The sequence below is a fragment of the Pogona vitticeps genome, chromosome 4 (assembly GCF_051106095.1).
Source record: "Pogona vitticeps strain Pit_001003342236 chromosome 4, PviZW2.1, whole genome shotgun sequence".
Classification (NCBI taxonomy): domain Eukaryota; kingdom Metazoa; phylum Chordata; class Lepidosauria; order Squamata; family Agamidae; genus Pogona; species Pogona vitticeps.
The window spans coordinates 44,079,336-44,092,106 of record NC_135786.1 but is presented as its reverse complement, the minus strand read 5'-3'; the positions used below and the strand labels follow the sequence as shown (position 1 = coordinate 44,092,106).

Here is a 12,771-nt window from a genome sequence, read left to right as displayed (position 1 = left end):
AGTGCCCCTAACCACCCAGATATGTAAAAGGAAAGAACAGTCTTATTCCTGTAAATAATTACACTAATTAAAGACTCCCTTATAAATATAATTTACATAAGATGCAATTAATGGTAAAACTGCAGTTTTAACCAAGGCAGGCAGTAAACAATGCTCAACTAATTACTACATAAGTTAAGAGGAGATAAACTCCGCACTAAATTGCTGACATGAAAACTGGAAAGGGCTGGAAAGCAACTAATGTCATAATGTAATATAAAACTTTCATTTTACATTATTACATTATAAAAACTTTATTAAACTACACTGTGTTAATTACATTACATTCCAGTTAATTAAATAATATATTTAATTTGAAAGTTTAAAAAAAATTAAGTAAAATGGAAAAACATGACATATAGATACAATGTTTGGTGTTATGACTACCTATCAGACACACCGTGGGAATGAAGAGCAGGGAAACTCACTACTTCCTCTCTAGTTGATTCAGTGCTGGGGAAAATCAACCGGGGCATACCTGGAATCATCCTAACACCTAACCATTGGTTCTCAGAAACATCTCTGGGAATCCTGGTTGACTTGAAATGTAACTAAAATGTGATTCCATGTTTTATGATGAGTGGTACATAGATGACCGTGCAAACTGAAAAGGCCCCCAGTTTAATTTAGGGCAGGATTCAAGGCAAGCATGATACAAACAAGACACTTACAAAGAGCACAGATAATCACTCATTTAAAAATTAAGAGGTTTATTTAAAAAAAAAACACCTTCCTCCTGTTTGTGTGCAGTAACTCCACGCATGTGCATGTCACAAAGATCCTTGAGAAGTCCTTGTTTCCATATAATAAACACTTGGCTTGTCTCATGCTGTTCTAGAAGACTACAAAAACAACCCAAACTCTTCCAACAGTTTCCCTACAAGCATCACATTACACAAGTTAAACATGCCACATTAGCATGCCTATCCCACTACAGAACTGGAGGAAATGAATACAATAGACAAAAATAAAGATACCGACAACAGTAAATTAGCTCACCTGCCTGGAAATCTGGTAGGACTAGGGTTAACCGCTGGGATTTTGTACAGCAGTTGCACGGCTCTGCAGACACCAAAGCTGCTCATGTCGTGCATCTCCCTGAGGGGCTGAGGATTATATATCAAGGAAAAATGGCTTCTTCTCCGTTATCTGCTTCACCACATCTATCATGACTTCAGGTGGCAGGTTGTAGACAATTCTAAGCCTGACTTATACAGGCAGTCACACAGGGTATGAGAACCCCCAAACCTTACTCTCTCTGATCTTGTACATACATTTTTCTGCATAAATGAAGTTATCTAAGCAACTTTCAGATCAATGTCTTCCCATTTCCGAGTATTGAACTTGAACAGTGAGCTTCAGTCCAAACACCCCCTAAATTCTCTTTCCAGAGCGGCAGAGTAAGGAACAAGCACAGAGAATCTTTAAGAATGAAGGGACACCAGAAAAGTAAGTGCAGTCTTTTAAAACTGACATATTCCTTCATATTACACAGTCACATACCAGGGATGGGGTGGCGGATGGGGCAGAATTAAGTCTTCACCTATAGTTATAAAATGGGGAAAAAAGGGTTGTCTAAACAGGCTTCCTAAATAGGAATTATCTTAATTGGCTCAGAAAGGAAACACTATATCAGTTGTACTAGGACCCAGAGATATACTCTAAAGCCTTCAAAAGAATAAATACCCATGCTATGGAACAAATTGCTTTCTGAATGGTTTTTTTAAACTCAAGAATTTTTTCTACTATAGATTGAAGCTGGAAGGTAAAAGGCTTGCACAGTTCAAGAAGCACAAATCCAAAGAATCTAAACAGGCATGTTTGGACCAGGAAGGGGCAATCCTGCCTCTAAGGGTTGTTTTCCCCCACCCCCCAAAGTCTACAACTCCTTTCAGCTCTAGTCAGCTTAGCCCACACTGAGAGATTCTGGGGGACACAATCCAAAAACAGTAAGAGGGTCACAGTTGTCCAACCCTGCCTTAGCTAACAGATGAAACCGAGCGGGAGGAAAGGCATTTACTGTACAAGTTTCACATTGCACTTCTAAGACAAACTCATTATCTCTGCTCTTTTGACAGAATTGCAGAATTACAACCTGACTTACCACGAGGGCTTCCTTACAACCCTCTCCCCTTGCTTTAATGACCATTCCAATGTTACTCAATTCTGCAGACATATGCTAGAATCCAAAACCCAGTTTTATGGCTCCTGCAACTGGCATATGGACATTAAAAAGGGTGAAAGCTGGAATTACACGAGTGGGTAATAAGGAGCAAGGAAGAAAGTAGAGAAAGAGACTGGAAGAGGAGATCAGAAAGAGCAAACAACTTAGAAGGGTAGAACTGAGGCTTCAGAATTGTGCACAAAACCAAACCTTTTAACACTGACCCAAGTGGGCAAGTACAATGGCTAGCTTTATGACTGTCACGTTCAGTGGGGAACCAAGCAGAGGGGTCTACTGTACTTAAGTCTCCTTAGTCATATGACAAGTTGGCAGGTGAGCCCAGAAGTTACTGAAAGGTTTTATTCCGTATTAGAAAGCAAAAACATTCTTCTCTACAATGGTGCATGTTTTAAAACATATGACAAGACTAAAAACAAAATAAAGCCAATTCTTCTACAAATCGGTGTTCTGCACCAAACACTAGAATTTTAGTTACCTGCAGAATCTGACCAGCTGCAACAAGTGGCTGATACAACGCTAGTGCTCACCTAACATGAAATTGCTACAGGTTCTTTCTCTTCAGGGCAAAGGCCACATCCAACCCCAAGACTTGACAACATAATGGTGCTATTCAGGGAGAAGGACTCCAAAAGGAGCATATAAAACTATGCAGTTATGTTGTTATTTTTTCCAGCAGGATGGTTATTCTGTGTTGGGACACTATGATGTAGAACCTGATGATCCCATCCAACTGTAGTCAGCAAGCTTTTGTTCAAAGGCGACCACGATAAACCTTTCACAAAATCTCGATGGGAACGATTCCTAAAACTGGGAAAGACAAGAAACACTGGGTTGTTATCGGAGGAATCCATAGAATATATATAGTCCCAAGCAATGAACCAGATGCCCTATGTGATGTCATTAGCAGGAAATTACTGTAAGTGTAAAGTTAACAGGATCCAAAGTCTACTGTGCAATGAGATTACAGCAGCTATCGCCAATCTGGTGCCCTCCAATTGCTCTGGACTGCAACTCTCATTATTGTGGTGGATTATGAGTTAGGCTCTAAGCCCGATGAAGAGTACCATGACCATAAAGGAGAATTTGAGAGAAGTACTGTAGATTTGATGGAAGCATAGAAACTGAATTCATCCATAAAGGGGGTATTCATTGAAACACATAGAGTTATGCAAAGAATATGGAGGACAAATATTTTTTTCTTCCTAATCTCTTAATACTAAAACTCGGGCTCATCTAATCAAACAAAAGGATCAAGAGATCCAGAACAGATAAAAGGAAATACTTCACTAGGCACATATTTAAAACTATGGAAGATGTAACAATGGCCACAACATGGGTGAGTTCAAAAGGGGATTAGGGAAATCCAGAGGACAGAATTGGTAAACGTTACTGATCATGATAATTCTACAGTATATTACCATTATTAGCACCCTCAGTGTTAGAGAGAATACACCTCTACACATTCAGCATGGGCATCTGGCTGGCCACTGTACAAATCAAATGCTGGACCAGAGATGATCTAACTTCAGATCATCTCCAGCACAATTGTTCTTATGTCGTTAGCCCACAGGCCATTATACAAGTGGATGTCAGAGGCAGATCACATGCTTTATAAGACAGATGTCATAGGTTCAATTCCCAGCACTTTCAGGGGTGTGGAAAAACAGCTTGAAATCCTAGACCAGTGATGGCAAACCTTTTTGGGCTTGCGTGCCCAAACTGGGGGGGGGGGGGGGGGAGAGAAACACAGCGGGCAGAGGGCGGTAGCAGAACTGGAAGTGGTGGCGGAAGAGGGAATCCTGGGCATGGAGGTTCCTTGAGACCCCACTCTGGATCCGCTGCCAGCACCAGCTGCTCCGGATCCACCTGCCGAAGCACCAGCACAATGACTGCAGCCACCTCCTGAGGTCTAGCTGCCGGGGGAGTGGGGGAGAACAATCTGGCAGCTTATGGCTCGCATGCCTGCAGAAAGGGCTCTCTGTGCCAGCAGTGGCACGCATGCCATAGGTTCACCATCACTGTCCTAGACAGTTACTGCTAGGCAGTGTAAATAAACACTAAGCAAGATGGTCTGGTTCAGTATTAGTGAGTTTCCTATGGAAGTACTCAGGTTTGCTGAACCAAGGTGGATCTAGATAGTTAGAACCACTGGTAATGAAATATGGAATTAGCAAACAGTGAACCCTTCCCATCCTTCATGTTAAAACTTATTCTGGAGGTGAAAGGGACATATTACTTCCCTCTAGAGACTGATATGAATATTCTTAATCCACCTGTTCCTAAGAAGAATAACTGCATGTAGCAATTATTCTAGTAAGTTTGTACCAATAACCATGCATTGTCTCTCAGCTTAGTTTTTCTACTCCTGCCCTCACAGTGTTTTATGCTTTATCTGTGCAAACTGGCCTTATTGCTAGCAGCTGGCTTTTGCTCTCTCTCTTCCCTTCCCTGCTTTGATTTCTAGCAGTTTCTATCATGAAGACAAACACCACATATAAAAAGCTCATTGTCAGTCTGTTTGGCTTCAGTCCTCCTACATGTAGCTAAAGTGCTTAGATAAATGCTTGCATGTTAGGAATGAAGCTTGGTATTGCCTAGAAGCCCAGATACCTAGAAAGAATGTGCTTGTTCCTTTTTTGTTCAAATTTAATGATGGAATTCAAACAAAATTCTGCAACAAATCAACAATATGTCACACAAACCACTTTGTTCTTTTCTGAATATTTTAAGTCTGTCTAAATGCAGCTTGATCACAAGGTCACCTTAAGACAGCACCACTGCATGGCACCAGTAACCTTGCTGACACACCCCAAGTCAAGGGAAAAGAAAACCTGTCTTTCAACCTACACATCAACACACTCATCCTTAATCTGAGCTGCCAGAGCTGCAGCATAAACAAAGCATGTAAGGGAGTGTCCTTTCGCAGGTCCATCTCTGCCAGTCTCCTTAGCTAGAGGTCTTTCTTCCTCCACCTACCCACCCATCCTCACTGGCCATACAAGTGATTTTGCTAGCTAAAATGGGCTGCAAAGTGCTTTATGGTGTTATTTTACATTTGTCTTGACTTACGAAACTCTCTCACAGAGTACATCAAGACAGTAGCCAACTTACAAAAAAAATCTAATGCACCCTTAGAAAAGACAACTGAAAAGAATGCAAGTTGGGAATTAACAGGGTTGGTATATACTCACATTTCTGAAAAGCTAGAGTCAAGAACAACTACTGAACAGTCTTCACTGATGGAGGCCAAAAGGGGTGAGCTGGAGGTGAAAGAAAAACATGCTTAACAAATGAGGCAGGCTTAGATACAGCAGAACCCACACATATGCACAGCTCTGACACCTTCCTCTGACTAAGAGAGACAGGTGGATTTGGAGAAGAAAGGAGGAGGGAGAAAGAGCATCTGGATCTTCACAGGGATGCCTAAGTGAAATGTCACTAGCAGAGAAGTATAAAACCAAGTTTTGCAACTGGGAAAAAAGAAGCAGCAAGTGAAATGTGGCAGAAATATGTGCATATACAGCTTTCAGGCCACCTGCGGAAAAGACTAAAGGATTAACTCAAAAGCTTAAACAAGAAGGTTTGAGAAAGCTTGAAAGAGGAGAAAGAGAGATCCTGGACATTCCCTGCAAAAGGAGCAGTAAGAAAGGAAAATGCAGCTGGAGCCTTTGAAGTGGCAAAGGAGGAGGACTAAAAATAATCTACATTAATTATGACTGCTTAAAACTGAAATTAAAAGACCATTCAAAAGGGCAATGGTAGAAGCCAAATTTAAAATGGTCACAAATGCTCACAAGCCTGCATCCAAGGACATTCAGCTTTACTAAACAATAGTACAGTACAAAGAATGTAAAATCCAGAAAAATAAAGGTACAAAAGCTATATAGCCAGAACGCTTGTCTTCATTATTTCAAAGAAATGCTTGGAACTGAAATTTGAGTAAACATCTCATGTAGTTTATAGGACTATAAATCAGAAAAGATACAGACATTTAGATAATGTCAGACTTTAGGCTCAACTCTTATATAGGAAAGAGCTTTTTAGACTGTAATGGTATTTCTTCCTTCACTTCAAAATATGGCAAGCATCTGGAGGTTCTGCTGCTCACTCTGACACATGATGCCCTGGACTTCCACTTCAAAGTCCTGCTTGGACAGCATTCTAGAATACTGAGCATTGTGCTACCACAGACTCAGGTAGGCCAACTATTATAGTTCATACCTATGTGCAGAAAAAGCAAATCCCGCAATTCCTCGAGAGTGCAGAGGTGAGCTGAGGGAAGACTCTGCATTCTTCATGTCCACAAGAGCAACTGTCCCACTTTCGTCACCTTAAAAATAGCAGTGCAGAACATAAACACTACTAAGTACATCCAGAAACGTGAGCATTTTCTTGCAAAGTTTAGATTACGAGAAACAGGAAACACTCCTTACCCAATACAAAAGTGTCACTTCGATGTGGATGCCACACCAGTGAGGCAGGAAGATTACTAGAGGCACTGCAGGCTGCATGGGGCAGAAGAATGAACAGTTTTTGAAACCTTCTTATTTTACTCTCCACACCAGCCATTCTCAACTTTTTTTGGCCACAACTCTCTTAGGGGCTCTTCTCAGTTTCCAGGTTCCAAGTCATATTATATGACTTGATAGCATATAATAAACAAAACACAAATTAGATTTGCTTATTAGATTCAGGAACTGGAATGGTCAATATTGTACTGGCCAGTATCGTTGCGTAGCTACACCAGCACAGTTGGAATGATGGCACTGGGAGTGGCAGATTGCCACTAATGAATGTCTCTGTTTCGTTTTTGGGTGCAAATGCCCCAAATCATGGTTTGCACACAATTTTAGTCAAACCTGCTTCACTTCAACCATTAGCACCATTCTGCAAAAATAACAATATGCTGTGGTTGAAGGGCACTATGAAAGAGTGTTAAAAATTTACATATAAAAGTGATGGAAATATGTGAACGTGCAAACACTCCTAATTGCCACCTGGAATTCAGGAATGCTATGTCTACACAGGAGTCAATTTTGCTCTAGGTTTCAATAATGCATGGCTATAAAAACTATTTTCTATGGATATCCTGCTTCAATCATGAGTAAATGTACTGGTCTACCTCTCACAGACTATCTGAAATTTCTGTTGTTCAGAGAGAATCAAATAATAACACCGTTAGTGGCTAAGTTTTTATTTTCAGCTAAGAGAATTTGCAAAATGCTACAGCAAGATTTTATACTATACTATGTATTTATTCTATGTATTTAACTTTGTATAATGGGGTCTATGAGTGCATAATAAAATTTTATATATTTCCCATGGAAAGAATATTCTTGTCAGATTTCACAATGAAGGCCTGTAAGTCCTCCAGTTCAGAACTGTATATAGAAAACACAATCCTTTATTCTTTGAGAGAAGACAAGGTTTCTGCAATGCTGAATTTCTATTGGGCAAAAAAACTATTTATTTTCCAAAAGTTTATTCTGCTTAAGCCACAAGAAAAACAAAGAAATGCTTCTATATCACCAAACATACCTATCCGAGTTGCTGGTTTTGGAGATCTGGTATCCCAGAGTAAAATCCTGCCATCCTAATAATTAATTTTAAGAGCTGATCAGATGAAAGTCCATTTAAAGCAAAATTGTCAAAATAACAGTAATTATAAAGTACTATAAAATGAAAGCTTTTTTCTTTTCTTGGATTTCCCCATTTCTTTGTTGATAACTATATTGTTAAATTAAGTGCTGCTAATAAAACATTCAGAAATCCCAATTACTTGGCCTTACGAATACATAGGCTAAATTTAAATTTGAACAGATCAGAAAGAAGAAACTGAATTTACCTCGGCGCAGGACAGGAACACTGTATCCTTCCCAGGGCAGGAGGCCACACATGATACTTGGCCTGAATGAGCTAGCGAAAATTAAACAAAAAGCACAACACACTGAATTAATATGGTCTTGGCTTGGGTGGTGAATCCCAGACAGTTGAACTGGAGGAAGAAAGTATTACTGCACTCGGATGCGAGGAAGAAGACTTTCATCCACCGAAACGATGTCAGAAAATGTTGACATGAAAAGAAAGACTGTGGGCTAGTGTGCAAAATGAGGAGCTGCAATTAAGGTTGCTTGGGGTCCAACTTAGAGGTGAGTTTGTCTTCCCACCAGTACAGCCAAAGGATGATTCCAACTATTAGGAAGCATTACTTCCTCCTAACTTGCTGAAATTTAAGCTGTGGGGATGAGAATCCCTTTAGCCAAATGGAATCACCATCACAAGCACAAGGAACCGCAGATTGAAAGAACTCCTGTCTGGCCATGTTTACAATGGCATCTTACTGCACACAGATCAAAAGGTAGTGGCTTCTGCCATGTCACCCCATATAACAAGAAACAAGGTTTAATTTTTTTTCTGGTTAAAAGCAACAACTCTTGCTTGTAGTGTATCTTTTAAACTGAAAAATGTCACAGCTTTTTCATCTTTCTTCGTTTTGTTAGTTTTCCTTTTCATGTAGAAGCCAGCTGTTTCACAATGAACTTTATATACCAAAAGTTTGGAATTCAGCACACAGAAATATTCCTTGTGCACCACTGCTTTTTGTCTCCTGTTCATACTGAATAGAACATTCAAGTGAGCTGGAAAAATGCAGAGAATCCACAGGCGCTATTTTCAACAGCTGCCCAGTCCACCTCTCCAGACCATCTGCACTGGTGAGAAAGAATAATCAACTCCATAAGCTGGAGCGATACAACTTTCATCCCTGGCCCAGAGGCCCCCAGTCCAGAAAGAAAGAGAACCAGTGATAACATTAGAAAATTACACAAAAGAAGAAAATAAATATGGGAGTTTCAACAGGAACTGGACATGCAAGGGCATATTAAAGCTTTGTCAAAACTGCCTCTTATCAGACAACAGACAAGACTTAAGTCAGAGTGCACCACTGAACACAGAAAGGGTAAACCCAGTGTGATGTTGTAGATTTACTTTTCTGCTCAGTCATTATATTGCAATGGATCAGTAACTGTTTCTCCCTTTTTCTATGCCATACTGCTGTTATAAGCATTCATATTAGTGAAAGGTTGGGTTACATGCAATGCATATCACCCTGAACTACAGTATATGAAAAGAGAAGCAAGATAAAGAATAAATCAAGCCCTCACCTCTGTAGGTGTTGAGCACTGTTTGCTGAGGGATATCCCAGATCTTCACACTAGACATAAAATCCAGATTAAGTTTAAGTGGAATGGACTGTTTTAATAAAAGGAGAAAAGCAGTACCACAAAGGGGATCACCTGAAGTCTTTGCTGCCGCTGATGGCCTGGGTGTTGTTGGCCAGAACGCTCACTGTTGTCACAATGTTGTCATGCTCGTACTTACAGAATTTGTTCACTATCAGAGTCTCATTCTCATCCAGCTCCCAGAATTCCACAGCACCTGGATAAGAGAGAAAAACACATTCAGCAAAAGATTTTTTCCCCTCTGAAAGCTCTTTTACAAAAATATGGAACTAATATTAAAACAAACCCTGCAAACATCTATAAGAGGTGACTTCCATCAGTGGTCTACAACGACTATTTCTGTGTGCTGAATTCCAAACTTTTGGTATATAAAGTTCATTGTGAAACAGCTGGCTGCTACATGAAAGGGGAAGGATGATGAGAGTTGCAGTCCAACAAGATCTGGAGAATTAGAAATAAAGCCACACCTAGTCTATGTTAACATTTGTACATTGCTGATAGACAGGCAGAAACCTAGGTATAACTACTTCTAATGTAGGCCAAAAGATGTGCAACAAGAATTAAAAGGTTAATGGAACTGGGACACCCATTCTTCCTCCTGTTTTACGCATCTCCTTTCAGATCCGCCTCATTTTTATCCACTGTTTCTTATCTTCAATCTGCCCAATCAATGTATACAACATCTCAGCCAAGTCCCAGAGTTCCTCTAAATTTGGGAGTGAATGAATAGGGCTAAAATGTGGTTTGATCCAGGAATGGGTATCATTCCTATTAGCCAAAGCATACAGAAGAATATTCATTGATTTGTGGTACCATTGGATGCTTACATGAATCACACATCTACCATCAGAAAAGGAAATTTGAGGACAAAATCATATATTTAGGAAATTTGCTGCTTATTTCCTGTTATTGCAACATAGTCCTATCAGGCACACAGTTTCATCAGAGAACAATCAGACTTGGAAATGAAGTGTATGTTATTTAATGATTAAATGCAGAACAAAAGTCAGTCGATTTGCAAAATGCAGAGAGAAGTAAGATTACGCTAAGCAACCAGACTGCTTGCATTTGCTTATAACGATCCTCTACCTGCAGCGTGGGCATGAGACATAATATTCTACTTCAAAAGCCGTGTCCTTTTAAAGCAAAGCTCCATAAAAACAATCTCTTCACAAAATTCTGACCACGATTAAAAAAAACCCATAGGAGATTTCAAGACAGAAGGCTCCTTAACACTCACCTGAATCTGAAGCTACCAAGATGCCTTTCTCCGCCACCCATTTCAGGTCTGCTATTCCTGCTTCTGTTTGAACTCCTGCAGAACAAAACCCTTCATTGGGAGCTTTTGATGGATCCTTGAACACCCAAATAGAGCCTACCCAGCAACGTCCACTCAAACTGGATGCTCCCAGCAGCAAGGAACCATCTAGATGAGCAAAAAGAAATTCACAGAGTTAAGTGCAAACTGTTCACTGTAAATATGTATGAAGAGAAACTGTAAACCTAGCATAAAGAAATATGACTGCTATTTATTTATTTATTTATTTATTTCTTCTATTTGTACCCCGCCTATCTGGTCAATAATGCTCAAGTTGGGCTAGATGCTGTCCAATACACCAAAATCATAAAGTTCCCTTATTGGTGACTCATAATTCACCCTGAATTGGGGGTGAAAAAAAGGGGGGGTTAATATAATTCCCATCGTACTTGATCTCTGGTCAGACAGTCTGGGGGACGATGGGAGTTGCCGTCAAATTCTTGAGGCAGCTGGCTTGGAGAAGACTGTCTCCTTTCACTATTCCTTAAAAATGTGGAAAAACTGAACAGGAGAACAGTTTTAGGCACGTTATTTCAGAAATAAGTGTTACTATGTACAACAGGATTGATTTCGCGAGAAGCATACATTTTTACCCCGGGGTTACAGGAAAGTTGCTATCTTTTCCGCTAATGCTCAGGATGAGATGGAGAGATTTCAAAGAGGTGTTCGAAGAAATGTAAAATGATGATGATGATGAGTAAATAGGGATCTCTGCCCAAGTTCGCTGGGCTACCACGTGGAAGAACCCTACCAGAAATGCAACGGACTCGGGGAGGGGAGAGTGGGGCATCATCCGACAGAGCAACGACGGGTCTTTCAAGCGCAAACTTCAGGAAGAACCGAAATTACAGCAGGTACCTGCCCGGTAGTGGGCTCCGTCCAAGTGGCGCTCCATGCAGGCAGGCGCGTTGGGCGGAATACTCCATTCTGAGCCGGTTTCTCCATCCGGCGGCTGCTCCGGGATCGGGTTCGTTTTTTCCATTGCTCCCTTGGCGCGAGACTGACGGTCCAACAAGCTCAGCGCGTTCCCACGTGTTCCCCGGACACCTCGTTCCCCGCCCCCGGACAGTTCTCGCCACTCTACTTCTCGCGAGAACGGCCAACAAGGTACTTCCTTCCACCTCGCCTATTTTCTGGGGCACGACTTCAAAGCAAGGCTTGGGCTCTTCTCGCGATATTTCCCACGGAATTGATCCATGTGAACGTTGTAAAGTCCACAAGGACACTCAGGAAACAGGGGTTTTTTAAATACTGTGTAGATATGTGAGCATTTAGAGTAGAGATAGAATATCATTTTCTTCCCAAGAATAATGAAGTTAGAAGCAATTATAGTTACCGGGTTATTTCGAGTGAAAATGTGAACTCATTCTATATCGTAATTAATTTTATATTGTTAATGACATACACAAACATAGAATTAATTCATATTTTTCATTGAAATTTGTGAAGTAACTGCCGTCTGGCTAGTCCTGAATAGAACGGAACTTGTAAAAGAGTTGTACTGACCCTCATTTATTTTTTTACTCCGGTGTGGAGTATGAATGGCTACTGAAGGAACTTTCTGATTTTGGTGCTTTGAGATAGATAGATAGATAGATAGATAGATAGATAGATAGATAGATAGATAGATAGATAGATAGATAGATAGATAGATAGATAGATAGATAGATAGATAGATAGATAGATATGGGCAAAGGCTGCTTTTTTAGCATAGGTGGGATATATATATCTCCCACCTATGCTAAAAAAGCAGTCTTTGCCCATTGCTTTCTATGGGCAGTTCTGGAGCTTGAGGAATTGGATCCCCAGGACAGCCCTTTCTCTCACTTCCACCTGGGGGGACAGGAGAGAGGGCCTTTTGGTGGCTCCTCCCAGACCCAGGCTAGGGGCCATCCTTCCACAGGAGAGCAGGCCTTCCCCTATCTCTGCCACCCTCCGGCAGGCAGACAACACCCTTTCTTTTTAGGCAGATTATTAAATAGTTATTG

The 12,771-nt window shown here is 40.7% G+C and overlaps 1 protein-coding gene across 1 annotated transcript; it reads right to left on the bottom strand.

Annotated features, from left to right (window-relative positions):
- Positions 1 to 732: 732 nt before the first annotated feature.
- WDR77 (WD repeat domain 77) lies at positions 733 to 11,908 on the bottom strand. Its single transcript, XM_020780631.3, has 10 exons — positions 11,642 to 11,908; positions 10,706 to 10,891; positions 9,520 to 9,661; positions 9,388 to 9,437; positions 8,070 to 8,140; positions 7,763 to 7,817; positions 6,658 to 6,729; positions 6,446 to 6,554; positions 5,416 to 5,484; positions 733 to 3,031 (listed from the first exon to the last, which is right to left on the bottom strand). Exons 1-10 carry the CDS (start codon positions 11,763 to 11,765, stop codon positions 2,869 to 2,871), a joined length of 1,041 nt encoding a protein of 346 aa, XP_020636290.3. The 5' UTR covers positions 11,766 to 11,908; the 3' UTR covers positions 733 to 2,868.
- Between the last annotated feature and the right edge of the window lie 863 nt (positions 11,909 to 12,771).

Coding starts and splice junctions, on each gene's coding strand:
- WDR77 (XM_020780631.3), bottom strand. CDS start 11,765: ATGGAAAAAACGAACCCGATCCCGGAGCAGCCGCCGGATGGAGAAACC. Junction 7,818..8,069: donor TGTTCCTGTCCTGCGCCGAG/GTAAATTCAGTT, acceptor ATTAATTATTAG/GATGGCAGGATTTTACTCTG. Junction 3,032..5,415: donor GACTCTAGCTTTTCAGAAAT/GTGAGTATATAC, acceptor TGTCTTTCCCAG/TTTTAGGAATCGTTCCCATC.